Source organism: Mytilus trossulus, chromosome 8 (genome assembly GCF_036588685.1).
Source record: "Mytilus trossulus isolate FHL-02 chromosome 8, PNRI_Mtr1.1.1.hap1, whole genome shotgun sequence".
NCBI lineage: Eukaryota > Metazoa > Mollusca > Bivalvia > Mytilida > Mytilidae > Mytilus > Mytilus trossulus.
Genome location: NC_086380.1, coordinates 52,574,776 through 52,598,742, shown reverse-complemented (window position 1 = coordinate 52,598,742; position 23,967 = coordinate 52,574,776). Strand labels below are relative to the sequence as shown.

Below are 23,967 nucleotides of genomic sequence, written 5' to 3'. Positions count from 1 at the left end.
TTTTGTACTAGTCTTTTTCTGTTTTCACGCATATCGTCTGGAAACTGTGGAGTTATTTATATGCCATTTAGTAACTCTTTGTTTTGTTTGCCTATTGTTCGTGCAGTGTTTATGACATGCTCCCGGTCATTGTAGTCATGGAATTTAACAACTATAGGACGGGTGCTGTTTTTATTTGTCTGGGTCCCTATTCTGTGGGCTCGGTCAATTTTAATATTTTCAGTTATTTTCAAAACATTTTTGAAAATCAATTTTCAATAGGAATATGACAGTTGTTATCCATTCGTTTGATGTGTTTGGACGGTTGATTTTGCCTTTTGATTTTTGATTTTCCTTTTTGAATTTTCCTCGGAGTTCGGTATTTTTGTGTTTTACTCTTTAACTCTACTTTCCGCTATAAAGATGATGTTCTTTCATTAAATAATTCAAAATTTGGTGACTATGTCGAACGCATCTATCCCATTGAACTAGAGATAAAGGATACAACAGATACAATTAAGTCGACCTCATATGACTTGCATCTATAAATTGACAATAACGGTCGATTAAAAACAAAGCTTTCAAATTGTGAAATTTCCATTTCTTAGTAGCAACATTCCAGCAGCACCTGCATACGGTGCATATATCTCCCAATTGGTAAGATATTACCGTGCTTGCATTTTCTATCATGATTTTCCTGATAGGGGGTTGTTGCTCACAAGGAAGCTATTGAATCAAGAGTTCCAATGGTGAAGTGGAAATCATCTCTTCGTAAATTTTACGGACGCCGTAATACTATTTACCGGATTTGTTATCTCATAAGCAACACGACGGGTGCCACATGTGGAGAAGGATCTGTTAACCCTTCCGGAGCACTTGAGATCAACCATAGTTTTTGGTGGGGTTCGTGTTGTTTGTTCTTAAGTTTTCTATGTTGTGCCATGTGTACTATTGTTTATCTGTTTGTCCTTTTCATTTTTAGCCTTGACGTTGTCAGTTTATTTTCGATTTATGATTTTGACTGTCCCTCTTGTGTCTTTCGACCCTCCTGTATTGTTTACACATTATCAGTTTTAAAGCTCTTTAACTTTTCATTTGGCTTGACCTGCCTCCTTGTTTAATTATAGCCTCTCTGATTAGTTGCACGAAACGGGCGTCTAGAGTAACAAATTAAAAGCCGGATATCTTTTGATAATGTTGTCTGTATACAATGACAAATTTTACTATCTCATGTTTCAAATCAACCTTGCAACGAAAACATGTTCATGTTTTTCTTCCATAAATAGTTGAATTTTTAAAGTTCCAGAAAATGGAAATTTCAGCGATGAATATATGGCCGCCAGACATCAGTGTTTTTTGTATAAATTGGGTGGTCATGACACATAGCCTATCAATTTATAGTATTTGTAGTCAATGACACATAGCCTTGCACTTCATAGTATTTGTAGTCAATGACACATAGCCTAGCACTTCATAGTATTTGCAGTCAATGACACATAGCCTAACACTTCATAGTATTTGTATTCAATGACATATAGTTTGATGAAAAGATGCCAACCGATACTCTGATGAGCTGTTTGTTTGATTTGCGGATTGTGGGGCGCAGAAACTGCTTAATACTTAATACGTAACATTAAGGAATGATCTTTTAAAAAGTATTCTCTCTGTGGTAATACTGATTTCTCAACCAACCTCAATTTTGAAAATGTTATGCAAAATTTTGGAACTCAGGTTAATTTGGTGTGGCAATACTATATGTTGTACTATAATGTTTGTGTCCACTATAGGAATGATTACAAATAACAAGAAAAAGTAGAAGCCACACTTTTATTGCAAAATGTTAGTTATAAAAATATCATTATTATCTATCCATGAATTACAAGTATTAAAAAAAACATTATTTATTCCCTTCATATTAATGGTATTAATCAATATATCATTAAATCAGATGTTATATTTCATATTTCCAGCAAAATCGTAAATACAATTTTAGACTGTTGGATTAAACTTCACATTTTCATTCTATATAAGTTGATTTACTATGCAACATTTTTCTTTCAGAGTTATTATTTTTTTCTTATCCAAATGTTACAAAAGAACATAACCGTTGGTTTTCCTGTTTGAATGGTTTTACAATCGTCATTTTTGGGGTCTTTTATAGCTTGCTGTTCGATGTAGGTGAAGGCTCCCTGTTGAAGACATATCTTGTTTCTTTTTCAAATTATTACTTGGATGGAGAGTTGTCTGATTGGTACTCATACCACTTCTTATATGGATAAGAAGGATATCTAAGAAATATTCATTTGTTTTATTTATCTTTCTATATTTTCCCTCTCACTTTGCTGCTTGAATTGTAGTTCAAATCATGAATAGCATAAAGCTATTGTAGCATATGAAGTACACAAGATTACGATAATATATGATACGGATATTGATCAGGAAATAAATTATAAACACATAGGTGACAATAGATATTTGTTACCGATCATCTCGAAATTCCATTCTCTGCTATATTTTTCGCCGTATTTCGAATCTAGAATTTTAATAAGGATAACAACGCACTTGACAAAAATAATGTCGTCGTTTAGGAAAAAATAATAATCGGCGTTAGAGACATCACGTCGTTTTATTAATTCGTTATTGAGACTGCTAAAAATGATTGTCGTCTTCTAAGACATCATATCGATCTATTAATTCGTTATTTTGACTTCTAAAAATGATAGTCGACGATTGAGACATCATGTCGATTTATTAATTCGTTATTGTGACTACAAAAAATGATAGTCGGCGTTTGAGACATCATGTCGATCTATTAATTCGTTAGTGTGACTTTTAAAAATGATCATGTCGATTTATCAATTTGTAATTGTGTCTATAAACTAGAGGATCTAAAGAAAAGATTTTTGTAACAGGTATCAAAAAATTATGAAAAATTGTTAAAAATGGACTTTACAGGACAATAACTCCTTTAATAAACATGTTAAAGGGTCAACTGACCATTTTGATCATTTGACTTATTTGTAGATTTTACTTTGTTGAACATGATTGCTGTTTACAGTTTATATCTATCTATAATAATATTCAAGATAATAACCAAAAACGGCACAAATTTTGTTTGAGAAATCGAAGATGTTTTTTGTCAATCTTACATTTGATACGTTTTCCTCAAATTAAGTTTGTAACCCGAATTTGTTTTTTCTCTATCGATTTATGAATTTCGAACAGCGGTATTCTACTGTTGCCTTTATTTATTCGTCAACAGATAAATGTTTACTATTATTTAAAAACACGAAACCATAATGACTATCTACTTTTTTTATATATATTTTATGCTAAAAATACATTGAACAATTCGTATGTTTTATACTGATTGAGCTGTTACGCTAAAATACATCTTTACATTTGTTCATTTTTTACAATCTTGTTATGAAGTTATCAATTTGAAACCAAAATGTAAAATTCACAAAACGAATCAATTTTTGTTAATAATTCGATCTCTTTTATCCGTAGTCATACACAAATGTATATCAATAACTCGATAAGCCTTATTCAAACATTGTTTGGTAAGACCTAGTAGAGTCAAGCATATATGACAAATATTTACAACAATATAACTATAACTATATAATATAACTACAACTACAAAACAGTACCCTTGCGTTTATCTACACGAAGCAGCGTTCTTTTTTGACATATATAAACCAGCTTACATCATATTATTAATATTCAAAATGTACACATCATATTTAGACATTGCCAACGTTTAGTGCTCATTTTTATCACATTCTGAACCGAGCTTGATTTGAAAAAAAAATGTATAATTAAATGTGGCAAAAATAGCATTAATTCAGGTTTCTCATGAACACCAAACAGGTTCGGGTTTGTCCTGTTTTGGATTGTACTTGGTATTGTAAGATTAAGCGATTCAACAATTATGCGTTTAGCCTTACTAAATATACATGTTTTGTTCAATTCCGCATATGTTGCTGTACACGTTGTACTTTACCCATGTTATTATAATGTATTATACTTTAGATGTGTTACTGAAATTTGAATCAAGTAATATTTTTTATCATTATGCACATACAACTTTGTAGATATTTAAAACTTAAAACCTTACTAGGCATTGGAGGTAAACATAACCACAATACAGAGAGGTACATATTTCATTTGATCTTTGTACAACAGAGTATAGTAAAAGCATAAACATTGTCATGAATCGAAAATGATTGTTTTAATTTTTTGTCAGTTATATTTTTCCGTAGAATTATTTGATAGATTTTGATTTTGATTTGATTGTCTACGGTATCTTGTGAAGTTTAGAGTGACATCTTATAATTGCTATTATATGTTTATTATATATGACCATGATTTACTGTCCAATGTAGAAACCCTTCAAATATTCCAATCCTCCAGTATGTACGCGTTCAAGAGCTAACATTAACCTGTATATTGTAGGTTTTACTCCTCTTGAAGTTTTCCATTTTCTGAGGATGTCTTCTATCTGATCGTACATGTCCCTTGGATGCCGTGTTAATGTCTCCTCTATCGAACTTATACTAACTCCCAGCTCAATTCCGAGTTGTATGGCGCAGTTTCCAAGGTTTCTGGGCAGATCCCTCAGAACATCATCGTGTGGAACTTCTTGTAGTCGGATTTCTGCAATATCTGTCAAAATATATACATAATATATAAAAAAAAAAAAAAACATTGATGTAGATATAAGAGGCATGTCGATGAACAAGTTTATGCATATGGTTGCTTTTAACTGTATAACTATATTGTATATGTACATGCAATAGCTGATTAATCATCTGAACTTTTACATGCATAGGAAACAAAATACTATTCAAAACACAAAAGATTAGACACAACACAAGATCTAACCAGACTAACAAAAGAAACATCATAATTAACACTCGGCAAAAAAGTCATATTCAGGAATAAGTCACGTTTTGGTAATTAGCAGACAAGACGACGTAGATGGTTAGCTAATCAAAGACGTTCTAAAATTGTCATTTTTAATAAGTTAAAATACAAATACATCAGATATATAAACCCCTTCGTTATGGAGTCCATAAACTGCATGGAGTGTCATTTTAAGTACTAGTATGCCCTCCTCATCATTCGTCAGGAACACACTTCTGTGTATGAAGTCCGTACATCGTGAACATGCACGAAAAAAACGGATCAACTGAGATCTGTAATCACCATTCGATTGGACAGGGGATGTAATACCGCTCAGAAAGAGTTAATTGATAATTCGGAAGTTGAAATCATCTAGTTTGTCATACATTTTAGTGTAAAGTCCATCTGTGTCTATATTGAGGAAAAGATCAACGTATGAAGCAGTCTTTCTGGTATTAATAGTATCGTTAATTTCAAGTTCACTGGGATATACATGTATGAGATGTAAGTAACGATAACATTGTAGGTTATTGAGTGAACGGACAATATAAATATATCTGAAGGTAAGAAAGCATTTCGCAAGATGTTTTTTCTTGTTGTCGTTTAGAAGTTTCTGAATGAATTCTGCTTCATACAATTACAAAATTTTAATACTAATCGGCCTGTGAGCGTGCACAATAAGTGCCAATTTAAAAACCGACTGTCTGTTGAAAACTCAATCGTCCAAAGTCACAAGTGTATGTTCTGATAGAATCAGTGTGGTTCTTCACAAATTAGATATTTATATCTACGATTCCCAAACTGTGTAAGAATTTGGAATTTTTTTGTAAGACCGCTTTTAACATGTGTTCTAAGTTATTTTCTTTTGATTGCATTACTTTGGTATCGACTTTTCATATATATACATAATATAAAAAATTTGAAAAGACCATATTATAGACATGGTTATTTCGAAATATTATTATTTGTAAACTATAAGAAATTAAAAATAAAGTGTCTGCAAGAAACGGTTAGTTATGCTAAATCTTACCTAACAATTGTGTGTCTTCCCTGAACACCTGAAAGGTAATTAATAGATAAAGTAATTGTGTATATATGCTTTGTGTTTGCTAAAAGATCTGTTCTGCACACTGCATAACACGATTCAGAATGTTTTTGACTGTATGTATACATAAAGAATATTATGATAACTTATTCAAACTATATCATGAGTATGTTAACCTAAGGAATATCATGAGAACTTATTCAAACTATATCATGAATATGTTTATCTAAGGAATATCATTACAACTTATTTAAACTATATCATGAATATGTTTACCTAAGGAATATTATGAGAACTTATTAAAACTATATCATGAATATGTTTACCTGAGGAATATCATGACAACGTATTCAAACTATATCATGAATATGTTTATCTAAGGAATATCATGAGAACTTATTCAAACTATATCATGAATATGTTTACCAGAGGAATATCATGAGAACTTATTCAAACTATATCATGAATATGTTTACCTGAGGAATATAGTGAGATATAATTGAAACTATATGTATACCTGTGGAATATCGTGTTAACCAAAGGCATATTTCCATAGATTTACTACAGTTTGACGTAAATACTAAATAAGGCCTTTGGCATCTGTTATCTACGAAGACTTCATTAGAAAAAAATGCGCTACTGTTATAACCGATAATAGCTTTACTAAAATATTTGTTGATTGAACCATCTTTCTTTTGCATGACAAAAAAACTGTTTCATTTAACAGGTAAAAATATTAGAAGAGTAAAATAACAAACCTACAAAACTCCAAAGAATTTCTAAATGAGAAAATCCTTATCAAATAAAACCAAAGCTCAAACAAATAAAACAAATCGAAAATAACTGTCATATTGCCGACTTGGTACAGACATTTCTTTATGTAGAAAATGGTGTAATAAACCTTGTTGTATAGCTATTTAAATCTCTCACCTATATGACAGTAGCATGTACTTTAATTTTAATGACAATGTGCTAGCAAAACAAACAGATAACTGAGGTAAAATTATCAAAATAAGGGGTTCATCTGCCAACATTGTATTCTAATCTTAATCCGTAAAAATACGAAGAAATACGTCTACAAAAATACGTCATATAATGGAGCATGACGTTTTTGTTTGATTAAATGTTCGATTATAGAGAATCTGTAACCTTTCTAAAAGAAAGACGAAAGATACCAAAGGGAAATTGAAATTCAAAATTTGAAATAACATCACAACGCCATGGCCAATAAAATTCTTTAGACTTTACAAACTACAATATAGAAAAATAAAGATTGGGCAAAACGAGCCCCACCAAAAATTGGCGATGAAATACATGATATAGTGCACTCTTAAAGGGTAAGCATATCACGCTCCACATGTGGCGCTCAAATGAAAGAAATTACCTCTGTCTTGCAATGTGCTAATTCCTTCCCCGAAAATAGTTTTTTTTAAATATATCAATGGTAAGCTCTGCGTCTTTTGACTAACGTTTAGATTTTCAAACTTTTCGGGCTTAATCATCACCATACAGACTTTAATAATGTTATTGCGCATATGGGTCAGTATTTTTTTTACCGTCATTGTTACACGTCTAATTTTGTTTGCTCAAGGGCTCCTTGGTCATTTACGTGGTTTTTTTTATTAAACCGGAAAAGAGAGCTGAGGAATTTTCGCAATTACAAGACACGTGTCTCTAATATATTGGTTTCTCTTGATTTCCTGTGAACTTTCTACCGATTTATGGTCTCAATAAAAAATGTTAAATCACAAAACAACTTAGCGCCGAGGAAAAAATCTAAACGGAAAATTCACTATTCAAATGACAAAATCAAAAGCTCAAACAGGATGGATACGTTTTGTTTAAATAAATGCATGTACTATATTTGAGTACATTGACAATCGAGTTTTAAAAGATCGAAACGACCGACGTGATACACAAATTAAAGCTAAGTTACATTATGAATATTTCGGTCACATGAAAACAAAACCAAATTTAGTTATAATCAATTCAAGTACAAGCATTCACTTAGTTAATGATGATCTATAATTGTAACATGTCATACATTTGAAAAGACATACGCCTTTTAAAAACTGATATTGACTTGTGGGTTGAAACACAAGTTTTGTCTCAATCCCGCAATTGTCTACCTGAAAGAGTGGTGCATAGACATTTGGAAAATCATCGGAGCAAATCTAGCAAAGCATGTTCTTGATAGATCTGAAACGATTCAACTTCTCACAGAAAAATTGGGATTAAAAAAGCATGGTAGAAAAACTAAAACACAGTATGTTTAACATAGTTGTACTTTTTGATAAAAGAAAGAAACATAAGCTGTTCAAACCTTGCATAGCAAATGTCTTTCATCCCCCACTGCCTTTAGAGCATCCAGCAAGTCGTTGAATGATTTTGTTGGTTTACCACGTATGGTTTTTGTTCTCCAGAAATTTAATGCCATTATTTTGATAACAAGAGGCATCCTTGTGTAGCTGTAATCAATATCATTCCAATCATTCATTTGTAACCCAAGATGAATCATCAACTCTCTACAACTATTGATATCAAGCTGATTGGCAAGTCTTGACAGATGTTGCTCGCTTGGTGACATTGTCAGGGCAGTTTTTCCAAGACCTGAATAATTCGAAAAGGTGAAACAAAATAAAAAGAAGATGATAATTAAGATTGTTTTCAAATATAAAATAAACTACAACAATTAAGAACACACATGTTTCGCACAGCTAAGAATGTTTGTGAAACGATTTGGGATAAGACATGTTATGTTTCTCCCCTTGTGTGGTAAAACCTTACCAATAATACATTAGAGATGTGATATTCAGTATTGAATTTACTGTAGATTTTAAGAGCGACACAGATCGGAAACTTTGTGAAAATTACCATAATGTAAGCGTGTTCCTACCCATCTGTTATATAACATATATATACGATTAACAATTTGTCTTGCAATCAAATAACAGTTAGATGTTTCTAAATGTTGTAATGTTTTTATCAAAGGCTATTTCTTTTAAAAATAGTGTTTTTCAGATTTTCGACGAGACAATTTTTGATACGCATAATTGTTTTTGCAAATGTATTTTACATTTTATATTGATGTGTGGTTTGTTTATGTATGGACACCGGAAATTAATTTGAAACTGCATTATTTAACTTATATCAATGGGTGTTGATATAATATGTAATAAAAAAACTATTTGATTTCCAAAATAGATTTTTAAATTTTCGACAACAAAAATATACCTCATCTATATATATATATCATGTACAACAACTGTGTAAAATCGAATAAGCGTCATATCGATAATCTTGATTTGCAGTTTGAAAAAAAAATTGTGTTCACTCTTTTGCGGATATTACTTGAGTTGAACCTCTTGTTGTCCGACATCTAATTTACTAACCGATATATTGTTTTAATTGGTCATGTATGTATCAATCAGAGCATCTTTGCTATACGAAGAAGAGAAGGCTGCTAATACATGTAATACTGCAGCATGAATTCCTGATATATCCGGAAAATTACTCTCCGGTTTGTTAACTGTTTCTTGTCGGTATTTTGAGAAGCTGTGTATTTACATTGATTTGTTTTTCTTAATTCACACTAAGAAGATTATGATAATTTGTCATATAAATTCACCATAACAAGGTTCATTAATTATACACATCAAATGGATTCCAATTTTGTATCATTTATAATGATCCATATCAATTTACCTTGACAATGGGATGGACATTCTTCTTGTTTCTGAAAAACGTTTATTAAATAATGAAATATTTGAAAGTGTGATGATTTATTATGATTTATATTACAATATACATCACGACTTCAGACAACGTCACAATTTGCAATTGCTTTGGTTTATTATCTTTCTTGCTCTTTCTCGATTATTATTTTAGATAAGTGAACGAAGTAATATAAATTGTTAGTTAAATACATTTACTTAATTTTAAGTGTACTCTAAAGAAACATAATATATGTATGCAATATGGGCGTATATTTTGCTATATTCGACTCATCAGCTGTGCCCGAATCATCATTGTAGATTTAGTAAAGCGCTCTGGACACAGATAATTTCAATAAATGAAGCCAATTACGTTCAAAAAATAGATATAAGATATTTAATGCCCTGCAATAAAAATGTTTCATGCTATGAATATTTCTATAGAAAACAATATAAGTTGGTTTATATGGCTAGTTGATATTGGATACCTTATTAAAAACCCACAGCAATGATCTTCTGGAGGAGTGTTTGTTTCCACACTCACACACCCAGTTTTCGGTTTGTTTCACCTTTGCAATGGATAACACACATGGAGATCTGCCACAAACTTCTCCGACTTCGATGTTAAAGAGATTTGTCAAATTAACTTTTTTCTGGTTCTTTCCAATGCTGATCAAATAAAATTTCAAAACAGCTTGTAAAGTAACGGTCAAGCATTCTTGAATGCTGGCTGCAATATCTGGGGAGATGTAAGACCTAGATGACATGTTCGTAAGATAGACGACGACTCTTGTTTCTTCTACCATTATTCTAATCTCGTTGTTGCTGTCAACACATAGCACGGCTGAGGAATGATATAATAACGGCCGTCCGTCCACCTCCTTGATAGGCCAAATACCACTGACTGCACCAACCAGTTTAAAAGACAATGCTGATGGTATGGATGACTTCTTTATTTGATAGACCAACGCAATTGTCCTTTTTGCAAATGATTTGTCATCTAGAAAGGACATCGGCATCTTGTGTTTAACTGTGCATGGAACTAAGAAATAGTCGACGTGCGCATCACTCTTGTTAGAGTATTGTTTCGGTATGACCAAAACATCGAGATGCACTAGAACCTGGATGATGAACTCTTTGAAGTCACCATCTTGTATATGATGAACGAATTGTTCCTGTTCCCATAGTTTTAGAAGATCTCTTTTATATAATTTTCCAGTTTCTCTCATTCTTCGTAGAATACCTTTAAGAGTCTCATTCTTAGGCCAAAATATTTCATCTGTTATAAATGATCGAAGAATGTTGACCAATGCAGGAGGATAAAGAATGATAAAATTGTTAAGCTCTGGCTGATTAAAGTACATTATTTTGCCTAAAGAATGTTGTGTTAAGAGAAAATCTTCCAGTTGTCTCTCAGACAAGGCTAGGTCTTTGTTCATTATGTTTGCTTCAGCTAACTGTGTTTTGGGTATTATATGGACGTTATCTTTTATCATATTAGCAATCAGAAGCTCAAGGGGAACCCACAGCATTGGTCGACGTTGTCCCCACGATGGCTTGGCTCGAGCAATAGTGACAAGTTGGTTTGTTAAATTCTGAATTTCATGATCGTATTTGTCCGTACCATTTATGAAGAAAACTGGTTCAAAGATTATGTGTTTCTTCATTTCATGTGAACCAAACATTTCTGTGATTTTTTTTACAAATTGCATTTTCATCTTCTTCTGCATATCCTGGTGAGTAAATAATAGAAAACAAAAGAAAACAAAAAATAAAACAACTCTATCCCATCAATTCTTATATAATGACATTGTACATGGCCTTGTTGTTCTCACATATATATGTATATAGATTGCTTAAAATTTAGATTTGGATATATGATATAATATAAGTTTTTATTGAGATTTACTACTTTAATATTGGACTGATTCTAATGAAAACACCATGTACCACACAAAATTGTTAACTCGGCAAATATTGAACTTTGTTCACGGTATTACAGGATCTCTCAACATCTGGTTTTGAGATAGTCATGATACAGTCCAACATAATGTTAAGTGCTATTTGGAAGAAGCTATACTATAAACATGCCGAAACGTTTAGTGTGATATTTTTTTAAATCTCTAGACGGTCACATTCATCAAACAGGTTTTTGTAAGCAGATAAATTAAATATTTAGATTATCACAGAGCTCATGTTTTCTTGTCGACCTCAATACTAATTAAAATATCTAACCAGTTTATGTTTACTCCAGTATAATGTGACAATATATATGCTGGAAGAGATTTGTTTTTGTCCAACAATAAGTATTATCCAGCAATGTAAAATACAAAAAATACAGTCACTTGATTATAATTAGAGACACATGTAATGCTTGCTTCGGCAGATGGTAACGCATCCACTTTTATCGCAATATTTTTGCATCATTTGGAACTATTTAAAAGAATAAGTTATATTCATTAGAGTTGGGTTCATGATTTTACAATCCTTTGCAAATACAAAACGAAAAACGAAATCCCAGACATTTCTAGAATAGTCATGACAATCAAAGAAAATAATTATTTGTACTATGAATAAGTGAAAAATTATGACAAAAGTACGTGTAATATTTCACTGAACGTTACCCACCGAATTAGACTATTCACCGGATTTGTCATAACACGAGCAACACGACGGGAGCCACATGTGAAGCAGGATCTGCTTACCATTCCGGAGCAACTGAGATCACCCCTAGTTTTTGGTGGGGTTCGTCTTGCTTGTTTATTAGTTTTTTATGTTGTTTCGTGTGTACTTTTGATTTTCTGTTTGTGGTTTCAATTTTTAACCATGGCGTTGTCAGTTTATTTTCGATTTATGAATTTGACTGTCCCTCTGGTATCTTTCGTCGATTTTACAAATAGAAGAGAAATTGACCTATTTAGTGTCTATAAGGGAAATAGGACCACTAGAATAAATACAGAAGAATGTGTTCGTATTCTAAAGTTAAATAGAAATAGGAAGATGTGGGGTGAGTGACCAATGAGACAACTCTCCGTCTAATTAACAATTTTAAAAAGTAAACCATTATAGGTCAATGTACGGCCTTCAACACGGAGCCTTGGCTCACACTGAACAACAATATATAAAGGGGCCCAACTTACTAGTGTAAAACCGTTCAAACGGGAAAACCAACGGTCTAATCAATATGAAAAAACGAGAACTAATTTGTAACATGTGTTTGTGATCTCAATTAAGTGATACTACCATACTTACATCTGAGAGAAGGTCACTATGCGTTGCAGCAAACAATATCTTTGGCATGAAATCATCATCATCAACACAGTAGGTAAGTATTGAATTCACCCAATGTTTCACAATAGCTAGAAAATAATATTCATACTACCTTAATGTTCGTCTTAAACTGTTTATCAACTAACAGCTTTACATCATGTACACAAACGCATATATTTAAGACTCTTTTAAACTCGAAATATAAACCTAATGGAAGCATTACGTTTAGCCGCCTTTTCAATATATTACAATTGCCAGTTTAAAATAACGATTCCACACGGAAGCTTTTGAATATCGAATTAAATGCAAATCTATCGAAATGCAAAACCGGTAATGTTCTACTCAGCTTAGATTGATATCAAAATAAAAATTGATGAACTTATTTTCCTTCTTGAAAAAAAGGTAATTTCATTCTTTTGTTAAGAAAATGTATACAATAAGCATCGGTTAAGCGGATCGTTTAATTAAGCTTTAGGTTGTGATAAATAATCAGATTTGATAATAAGTGTACATTAAAAAAGCTCTCTTGTGTGATTTGATAAAAAAAAAACCTACACGATACATTTTTTAAATAAGATACAATATTTATGCTTATATCTCATTATTGAGTAAAAACTTTTGTTATTTTGAAGAAAAAAACGCCACAGATTTTAAAATGTCACTTTGCATCTTGTATGCTGTAAGAATACATAAAATAGTAAAGTAAACGAAAACTGTTAGTAAGTACCGTCATTTTATGCGTCTATATATTATTTTAACTCTACATAAAGAACGGATAGCATGAACCTCATGCGCAGAGAGTATATACTGTATTTGTAAATATACCAACCATACCACGCTTAATCATTGTTGTTTTTCTTCCCTATTACTATCAAAGTTTTGTATTACATATTGTTTGTTCATATTACACGTGGTAGTTGTTTCTCTTGTAATTTAACCATTTTTAGACATTAAGTAAAAGGCTGATGCATGCAATTTGAAATAACTGATTAGAAATATTTTATTTACCAATATACATTATGTGACATCAATTTGTTATGTCGTCATACCATTGTCAACGATCTAAACGTATAATATCAGTATTAACTTTTACTAAATCTACCATGCTGTTATGAGAAATAGCAGAGACACAAAAAGCGATCATTGGTTCAAACAGTTTGTAAATAGTTTATTTACTACAATGCAATCATGGATGAGCGAACAAAAAGACGCTCGTTTGAAAGTCAAACACCCCTATCTAATTTATATACAGGGCTATTCTAAGATTATTTTGTATGCATCTGCTGTTTTTTGCGGTTTCAAGGAAAACTGAAGTTAAATATGTGGTAAAATTACACCATGGAATTTAGTTCTTTTAATTTGTTTATAAAATGAGATATTCTGCATGGTTGTGTGGCTTTACTTACATTCATTCGAAATATCTCCCGTAGGATATTCTGTCAGCGGTTCTTGAAAATCCCTACTGCCATCAAACATCACCACGAATGTTCCACCGTGCTGAACAAATAACTGATGGGTCATGTCATATGATCGTTGACCACCAAAGTCAACTAAATCTGAAGGGGCAATCTTAATTTTGTATTGGCCACTTTTTATTTCTTTCAAAATGTCGTCATGTACTGCATATGATTCAACTTTTTTCAACTGAGGACGACTTATCGATCTAATCCTTTTCACTTCGGATGGGGTGGTCTTGTCATCCTGTAAATGTTTATTTTGTACACTCATAGCCTCGGGTGATACAACAGCTTTTGAACTGAAACTGGTACTTTTCTTTTTAACTTGTAGACTTGATTCTGGACGATCCGCCGAGAATGGCGCAATACACAGCTCCTGTTTCGTATCAGCGCTTTGACGTATAAGTATCTCACGATTGGGCTTTCCGATGATTAACTTTGTCATCACATTATGACCTCTATCTTCTGCAAAACAAAATTATCATTATAAATCCCTTATTAAGGAAGATTCCTACAGGTATATCATTTTTCCACTAATGAATTTTACTGTAGAATTAGTATAAACACAATTATTGTAAAAACATAATTACAATCAGTTAGAAAAAAAATCAATTGTATGTTAATCGATTCTTTGTACTTCGTGACAATCTATTGCGTAATTTTCACCTTATTTTTTTTACAGCTGTTTCTTATGCTGTGTTGATATACTGAAATGGAAATGCTTTTGTGCTGTAGTATGTAGCAAACACATTATTTTTATATAGTGTAGTATTTCCAACAGTTTTTAAGAATCCACATCTATACAATAAACTCATCATAGATACCAAGACTAAATTTAGTATACGCCAGACGCGCGTTTCGTCTACAAAAGACTCATCAGTGACGCTCGAATTCAAAAACGTTAAAAAGGTCAAATAAAGTACGAAGTTGAAGATCATTGCAGACCAAAATTCCTAAAAGTTTTTCCAAATACAGCTAAGGTAATTTATGCCTGATCAAATCAAATGTATGTTCCTGTCCAAGGTCCAATGTCGAGGCTGTAGTTTAATGATGGTGGTTGGTTTATATTTCGCATATGTGTTATTCAAAAGTTGTATTGCACTAAATTAGGTTGTTAATTTTATAGATTGGTTTTTTTCGGGAAATCATTTATATGACTAAACGATATGGGTGTTTTCATTGCTGAAGGTCGTTATAAGTCCCATGATTGATTATATCGACGTCATGTGAACCTTGTTTGATATTTGTCTCGTCGACAATCATACCGCATTTTTTTTATTTAGATTTCATATCAGACCTAATGAGACAATTTGGTGTATTTAGTATACAATGTCAGTTGACATTTCTTGTTCCTTCTGTGGCATGTACTACAGCAGCCATATGTTTTTTTATCACTTCGGCTGGTGTACACTAATAAAAATGTATCCCTTGATCATGCTGATTCATTAATCTTTCTTTTGTATATACTTCATTTATAATTTTAAGTTGAAAGAAACCATTATGCATTTGATTGTTTTGTGTATACACCGTTTCGATTTAGAAGAAAACACGAAATGGTAAGAAAATACAAATAATAACGCTATTAAAAACACAATCCCATTCAAATGGTTTTCATAGTTAGGAAATACATAAAATAACACCCTTATAAACTCAATTTTAATTTACTATTTTTGTAAGTGCCTATAAATAAATCAAATCTATTTTATATTTAGAAATTGACCTTTGATAAAAAAAAAACATATATTTGTGCAAATAATCCTATCATGTGAGGCGTCATTGTTATGTGGACAGTTGTTAAACTTCTTGTCAATTTTTGTTTTTTGCTATTGCATTGTCAGTGTGTTTTCGACGTATCAGTTTGAATATTCATTGGCTCTCTTTAATAGTATATACTTATTGAACCAGGTTGAATCTAAACCCAACAGTTACAATAGTTACAATGTCCGCGCCTTTAACAACAGTGGTAGCTTTAGTGATACATGTACTAAATAAAACTCTTCAGCGGTGGTCTATTCCCGAATATGAGTTTTTCGAGTGACCAACCGAATGAGAATTATCACCAGGTTTGTACTAACACGAGTGCCACATGTAGAGCAGGATCTGCTAGCCCTTCTGGGGCACTTGAAATCAGCCCATTTTTTGTTGGGGTTCGTGTTGTTCAGTCTTTTGTTTTCTATGTTGTGTTTGGTGTACACTTGTTTGTCTGTTGGTCGTTTTCTCTTTTAGCCATGGCGTCAGTGTATCTTTGACTTAAGATAGGTACGAATTTGAATGTTCCTTTTGTATCTATCGTCTCTTTTTTAGTCACGATCGAGGCTAACTATTTGAAAGACTAATGCTTTTAATTTTTTTACTGAACTTACTGTGTATTGTATTGGTATATACATATGTTATATTTATTTAAAATATCGACTTCTTAAATTTGCAATGTATATTACCTTCTTTTAAGGGAACCATCTCATAAGTTTCCAAGTTGATACCGTTACGACCAAAGTGTATTACCAAACCATCTGTTGATTTCCACGTAAGCGGTATTGGACTACCAATTAGAACGCTTGCAAGGGTAGATTTCCCACATGCACAACTTCCACAAAGAAAAACTCTATTTTCAAACGATTCATAAGTTCCAGTGGAAAGTAAAATGTGGAAATCTTCGGACGTACCAGCAAAAGGAAGCAGATCCTGATTTACTAAAAGCATAAATTGAGAATCATGATGTATTAATTTTTTTGTGTAATTCATGTGTCAATTAACGAAGAATCGATCGTGCTATATTCATGTATTAAAATTTCATATTTTATAACGAAAGGATTCTTTTATATTAGTAAGGTTCAAAACAAACAAAAACAATTGCTTGCAGTTGACAACAAATACACTTTTTTTATTACAAAACATGTATCTGAATTAATAAATCATTTAACTAAATATCATATCACGTTTATTGTAAAGATTATGTCAAAGCTATTAGATTTTATATGAAACGATTCTTGATGATTATAGAAAAAAAAAAGATGTGGTATGATTGCCAATGAGACAACTCTCCACTAGAGACAAAATGAGAAATAAAATAACAACTATGGGTCACCGTACGGCTAAGTATATCTAAAAGGGGTTATCGATAATTTGTTTTTTGCAGATACATATTGCACATTTTCAAACACTATTTTGCTTTTAAAAATGTTCATTTATATCAACGAATTTATGATCTCATACTTTTTTTTTCTCATTTACAGTTATTTTTTTGGCATTATTCTCCACCAATTCCTTTGTTTATAAATGTGTTTGAATAAAATGAATTTGTGCTCATGCTATTTGTACTCCATGAATTCCACAGCTAATGCGGTGAAGATTTATATGTTTGGACGTCTTTTATTTCAAAAAGGAACACTAATCACTTTGTATAAAGACTGACATGTAATTCTTAGTAATGACATTAATATTTGAAAACTAATTAACATAAATCAATCGCCTTTAATGAATAAATGCAACATTTAGGTAAAACCAAGTAATGGCAAATCTTAATAGCAATAAATATTTGTATGTTTTAGCCAGTCCATCATTTTGAACAAAAAACAAGACATTAAACGCATCTGGTTTTTTTTAAATACTAGAAGTTCAATGATGTTTTTATTCGAGGAAAACATAGTTATTTCATTCAGAAGACTTACTTTTCTAAATAGAATGAAATTGTTGTGCTTTGAAAAAATTGCTCGACAACCAATTGACATCGTTAATAACATGTGTTCAAAGGCGTACACAAAACATAGTCAACATATAATGTTATTACTAGTTACTACATTCCGACAAAGTCTTTGCAAGCAATATCCTTACCGCTTGGTAGACATGTAAAGACAACAGTTATGAACGAATCAATATATCTGCTACGTATGAAATAAAAACTAGACACAAATCAATCATTAAAAGGTAAGTATTGTAATATATCTTACCTCCTACGCTTTCAGACCTCTCTTCAGGTGACTCGTCTTGTTCCAGAACTGTAGTAGTGTTTTTAGGGACACTTCTTTCTTTGGTCATATAAGACTACAATACATTGATAGTTGGCTTATAGTCAAACCACTCTTAAATGAGTAAAATCAACATCTTTGTAAAAGAATATATATATGATTGAAATAAGCAGACGATGTTAATTATATACAGTTTGGGTGCAGGCCAAACATTACATAAAGTGAACGCCGCATGCACATATTTCGTTATTTAACTTTATTTTTCGCGTTTCTAGTAAAAGCGCGTACTTGAGAAAATAATGGGCCTTAAAAAGGATGGCTCAGCATATATTTATAGTTTACAGAAAACAAAGTAGTTCCATTTTCATACATATATGTAATTCGAATTGTTAAGCAATTCATAAATATACTTTTCCTATCTTTAAAACTCATTTGAAGAACATTGATGTTGGTGTGTTTTGTCTTGTATAAAAAACCATAAGTAAGTCGTTATACCTGACTGTGTTTTCCGATGACTTCGGAATCAAAACAAGGACGAAAGACAACAGAGGGAGAGTTAAACTCATAGAAAGAAAATAAACTGACAACGCCATGGCTAAAAATGAAAAGACAAATAGCTATATATAGAATTGGGTGATCTCAACGATGCAAGCTATATATTCACAAATGCTTCTATAGAATAACAACAGTGTGTTTTATTCTTAGAGGGTATTTAATATCCCATATTTAAATAAACAGCAGAGTTATTTAACAAATGTGAGGCTATAATGGCAACAAACAGAAAACACTCATGAGTCATAAAACAAATAATATTTAACCTGTAAAGGGTATGAGTTTATTAGTATTACGGACTTTTTTTTTTGGGGGGGGGGGGGGTATAAAACGATCAACTTACTTATACTGGAATTATATGCAAAGACAAAAAACAGAAATAGTAAACAGTTCTGATCAACTCCTACGAATTTGGATATCAAACTTGAAGTTTAATACATACAACGTTTGCAAATATGGCTTTGTTTAGGCACCCCTAGTTCATGTATATGTTTAACCCCGTCGCATTTTTGCGCCTGTCCCAAGTCAGGAGCCTCTGGCCTTTGTTAGTCTTGTATTATTTTTATTATAGTTTCTTGTGTACAATTTGGAAATAAGTATGGCGTTCATTATCACTGAACTAGTATATATTTGTTTAGGGGCCAGCTGAAGGACGCCTCCGGGTGCGGGAATTTCTCGCTTCATTGAAGACCTGTTGGTGACTTACTGTTGTTGTTTTTTCTATGGTCGGGTTGTTGTCTCTTTGACACAATCCCCATTTCCACTCTCAATTTTATATAACCACATTATGTTTTTGACAAAATTTCTACACTGAGCCAGAAATTGTAGATAAATAGGTATTCAGTAGACTGGAGACAGAGACAGATATATGATTAGAAACCTTATATAATCTTGCATATTTGAACGATTAGATATTCAATTTCATATTTACGGTTGCAGTTTTTATAATATATAAGTATAATAATGACCTTTCATTCATGCAGTACATTGTTATTTTTGTATTCTGGGATTTTTCTTTTAATATACATTTAGTTATAAGTCATTACTTTTAATATATGCGTTAACAAACGACTAAACATTGTTACCTGTATTACTTCTTTTGCATCTCTCTTTTCTTCCGAATCAATCCAGTAGTTTTCGACAACATCATATGCTGTGTTGCCCAGCTGTAACAACAATGTATAGGTTAGCAGAGATATTAATGCATGCCATACATGCTGTTAACTAATTATGTTCGTAGACATTTATTGTTTAGCGTTAAGGCATTCATAGACAATACGACTCTGAATCATTTTCCTTATTATGTAATTTAGATTTTTATAGAAAACGAGACCAAACTATACATATCAGGGACGAATACTATTGCGTTATTTTTCTTCTTGCGAATCTAAATCGCTTGCTAAAATCAGTTGACAAGACCGTTAACCTGTGGCAGTCGTGTAACAGTACAACATAAGAACGAACTATATAGCTCAGTTGCAAAAAGACACTACTATCAGATCTAAAAGTACTCCAAGTTACTGACAACCTGCTCAAAGCCACTAACAACTAATACAAAGAAGCATGCATCTGAAACTAAATAAGGCTTGCGTGTCCCTAGGTTTGGAATACCAGCAAAAAAGGCAACAGTAGTATACCGCTGTTCAATAGTCACAATTCGATGAGACAAAAACAAATCCGGAGGAATCAAACGTCAAACCGTTGAAACACAACTATAAAAAACCTCGACAAGTTATATCAATGTACAAACGAAAACTTATATTAAATTGTAGCCTGTGATACATACATATTTTAAAATTCAGTCTTACATATTTGCAGAAAGGATTCAATTCGTTTTTGGCAAACACTGTCTATTTTAAGATCAATAATAACAATACGATACATGTAGATGTCAAGTCTTAACCCTGAACTAATTGTGTTTTGGTTTTACAAATTTCATAATAATTTTTGAAATCAACTTGTCTAACATCTATGTGTAACACGCCCATTTTTTATTAGATATGTAGGACTCGGAACTGCGATGGTACTCCGAACTGCGATGGTCACGCTGAAGTGCGATGGTTAACACGCTGAAGTGCGATGGTAACATTGTGACGTTAGCTTGTTGATATTTACGCTGAAGTGCGATGGTGGTTACGTTGTAGTGTGATGGCCAACTTAAGACTAAAGCAAAATGCATATGGGCTGTTGTAATAAAATAACACCAATAAATTTGGCTGCTAGCTTCTTATTTGGAAGATGTTTTATCTTCTACTTAGATCAAACTAAAGACTTTAATTTTTGTTTTAATCTAATTTTCCAAGTCTCCAATTATTCTTTTAGCACGCAAGAGTATGTATGGAATAAGGTGCTCAAAGGAGAAATAAAAGAAAATGATTCAGCGTGTAGGTCTTTATAATAGTACTAAGGAGTGTCCATCTCGTTTACTTAAATATTATGATAAAACGTAGTAATTGCTCACATTCTTCTTCAATTTATATATACATGTTGTACCTTGAATGTCGGAACAGTATCCACGAAGTAAAAATACCGACAAGTAAATTTATGCTTTACTAATAGCGAAGCTTGTCAATTATTTCACGAAAAACAAAGATTAGGATGATAAATTGGGAAGTACACGTAGGGTTTAGTCAGGTTAATTTCTGTCTGACATGTTTTAGACTGAAACCCTAAAAAAAAACAAGAGCGACGGTGTTTTCTTTCAAAATAAAATAAAACAACATTATATGAACTTGATATAGCAAAATTATTGAAACATTTCTAATACTATCATATTTTTTTTCAATTTTTAAATTGCCCACATACAATCATGTGACGCTTACCGTACGATAAATCAAGATTAATATTTAGATTAGTATACTGTATGTATCGTACAAAAGTCTGCGGCATAATTCAGAATACTGGTTAGCCCATTTGGTGACCAAGTTCATCTTTCAGTCGCTTTGCTGCCTAAAATGTTTTAACATATTTCTTTAACCTCAACATGTAATGCTTAAAACTGTTCCGGACTTGAATTGTTTGTTTCTTTCTTGTTTCCTTACCTTTCTTTGTTAAAATGAAACCTTCATCTACAAAACCCTATTCTCGAATCCGTGTTGTATTTTAAAAACGTCATATTATTCAAACGTCATACACAAAACCATCGCACTTCAGCGAAAGGACCATCGTACTTCGGCGTGGACCATCGCACTTCAGTGTAACCATCGCACTTCAGCGTCCCCATCGCACCTCCGAGTCCTACATATATATCAGATCAACACGATTATACGAACAAAGACGGATGCAATCAAAATCTTTTTAGATGGCTTGAAATGTTTACTTATTTTGCTATTTCCATCGATTAATAAAAGGTCCTTATTATACCTCCTCCTTTAACAAACAGATGTAGGCATACCACAAGGGTTAAGGTTCGCTAAGTGTACGTATTCAAACCTGATTTTTTTCAGTTGGATCTATATCTGTTTTCTCTAACAACAATTTGACTATTTCGAAATTCCCTCTACGAGCACCCACATGTAGTGCGTTATCACCATACTAAAATAGAAAGGTTGCAGTATTGAGAGTACTATTGCAAATTGGCCTACATCATCTTTGTGTGATTGCCCAGGAGATATAAATCACATACAGGGAATATGATCCAACACAACCAGTGGATATCCCGACTAACTAGATTAGTATGGCGTTCATTATCACTGAACTAGTATATATTTGTTAAGGGGCCAGCTGAAGGACGCCTCCGGGTGCGGGAATTTCTCGCTACATTGAAGACCTGTTGGTGACCTTCTGCTGTTTTTTTTTCTATGGTCGGGTTGTTGTCTCTTTGGCACATTCGCCATTTCCATTCTCAATTTTAACTTTAAGTTTTTATTTTTCTGAAAGTCACAGTGGCTACTCTTATGACCGTTCGGTAACTTTGACTTATCTGGTCATTTGTAAAGGGTTAGGATTCGATTAACCCTAACCCATATCTTAAAGAACAAAAGAAGGCATGCGAAGGTTTAACTAAATCGTGTTTATTCCCGTCATGCCCGTTAAAAAAAATAAAATGTCAAAAATAAACCGATCTGTACACGTTAACATACTTTGATCTCCTTCGAAAGTATAATCAACAATAGGTTACCGAATTTTCAAATTTTATTTATCAATTAACACGACACGTCAATGTAACTAATTTAAGCCAATGTTAAAATAGCACGAGCAAAAGGCAAGAGACCTGGTGCATCGACCGGGTAACCTACCATGCAATACATACGTCACTAACCATGCAGATAAATTAATAAAATATACCAGACTCATTTTATCAAAGATACAAAAATACCCAGCTAACCCAATGTTTTCTTTGTGTATAATATCCTTAGTATTTCGTACAGTTGTGTGGAAAGTATTTTATTAATATAATCATTCTAAGAATAATTTACAAACACGAATCTTCACTCAGTCAACACGACACAATATGGGATAGAACACACTGTGTAGTATCCTCATATATAAGACTGCGAAAACATGTCATAAAAGGTACCAGGATTAATACTTCACTTCTTACCATATTTTTTTTCCATTGGATCTACAACTGTTCTATCTAATATCAATAAAAGAACTTTGTATATGGTATGTCAACAACACTGTTAATCGTTTGATAACATTTTTGAATAAAATAAAAAATGGAAAAGGAAAATCTAAATGTGAATAAAAAACATACAAAACATGAACATGTATAAGTGTAAGTCCAGTAATTAATTTATTTGTTGATATTTGACATCGATTTGAGAAGACTACAGAATAAATCGGACGTCGTTTGGCAATACATGACATCCAATTGGACTTCGATTAGAGTATCAAAATATTGGACGTAGATTTGAGAATTTGACATCAGATTTGGACGTCGATTTGAGGAACGGACGTCGATTAGAATCTGGACGCCGATTTGAGTCTAACATTTATTCGTGATGAAATTATCATAGATAATTCGGATTGAGACATCCATAAATATAGCTTGTTGTTCGGTGTGAGCCAAGGCTCCGTGTTGAAGGCCCTACATTGACCTATAATGGTTTACTTTAAAAAAAAAAATTATTTGG

At 32.3% G+C, this 23,967-nt stretch overlaps 2 protein-coding genes across 2 annotated transcripts in view; both read right to left on the bottom strand.

The window, feature by feature from the left end:
* The window catches only part of LOC134727751 (ankyrin-1-like), a 619,083-nt gene that overhangs the window by 446,521 nt on the left and 148,595 nt on the right, over nucleotides 1–23,967 (bottom strand). The window lies entirely within an intron of this gene.
* LOC134681482 (uncharacterized) overlaps nucleotides 1,851–23,967 on the bottom strand; it is a 68,833-nt gene continuing 46,716 nt past the window's right edge. The window contains exons 8-18 of the mRNA XM_063541118.1: nucleotides 22,322–22,423; nucleotides 19,975–20,055; nucleotides 18,320–18,413; nucleotides 16,811–17,062; nucleotides 14,322–14,837; nucleotides 12,898–13,004; nucleotides 10,134–11,378; nucleotides 9,638–9,668; nucleotides 8,256–8,542; nucleotides 5,918–5,945; nucleotides 1,851–4,647 (exon numbers count right to left, since the gene is read on the bottom strand). Of these exons, the coding sequence (XP_063397188.1) occupies nucleotides 4,352–4,647; nucleotides 5,918–5,945; nucleotides 8,256–8,542; nucleotides 9,638–9,668; nucleotides 10,134–11,378; nucleotides 12,898–13,004; nucleotides 14,322–14,837; nucleotides 16,811–17,062; nucleotides 18,320–18,413; nucleotides 19,975–20,055; nucleotides 22,322–22,423 (3,039 nt within the window). The 3' untranslated portion in view covers nucleotides 1,851–4,351. The remainder of the gene's footprint in view (nucleotides 4,648–5,917; nucleotides 5,946–8,255; nucleotides 8,543–9,637; nucleotides 9,669–10,133; nucleotides 11,379–12,897; nucleotides 13,005–14,321; nucleotides 14,838–16,810; nucleotides 17,063–18,319; nucleotides 18,414–19,974; nucleotides 20,056–22,321; nucleotides 22,424–23,967) is intronic.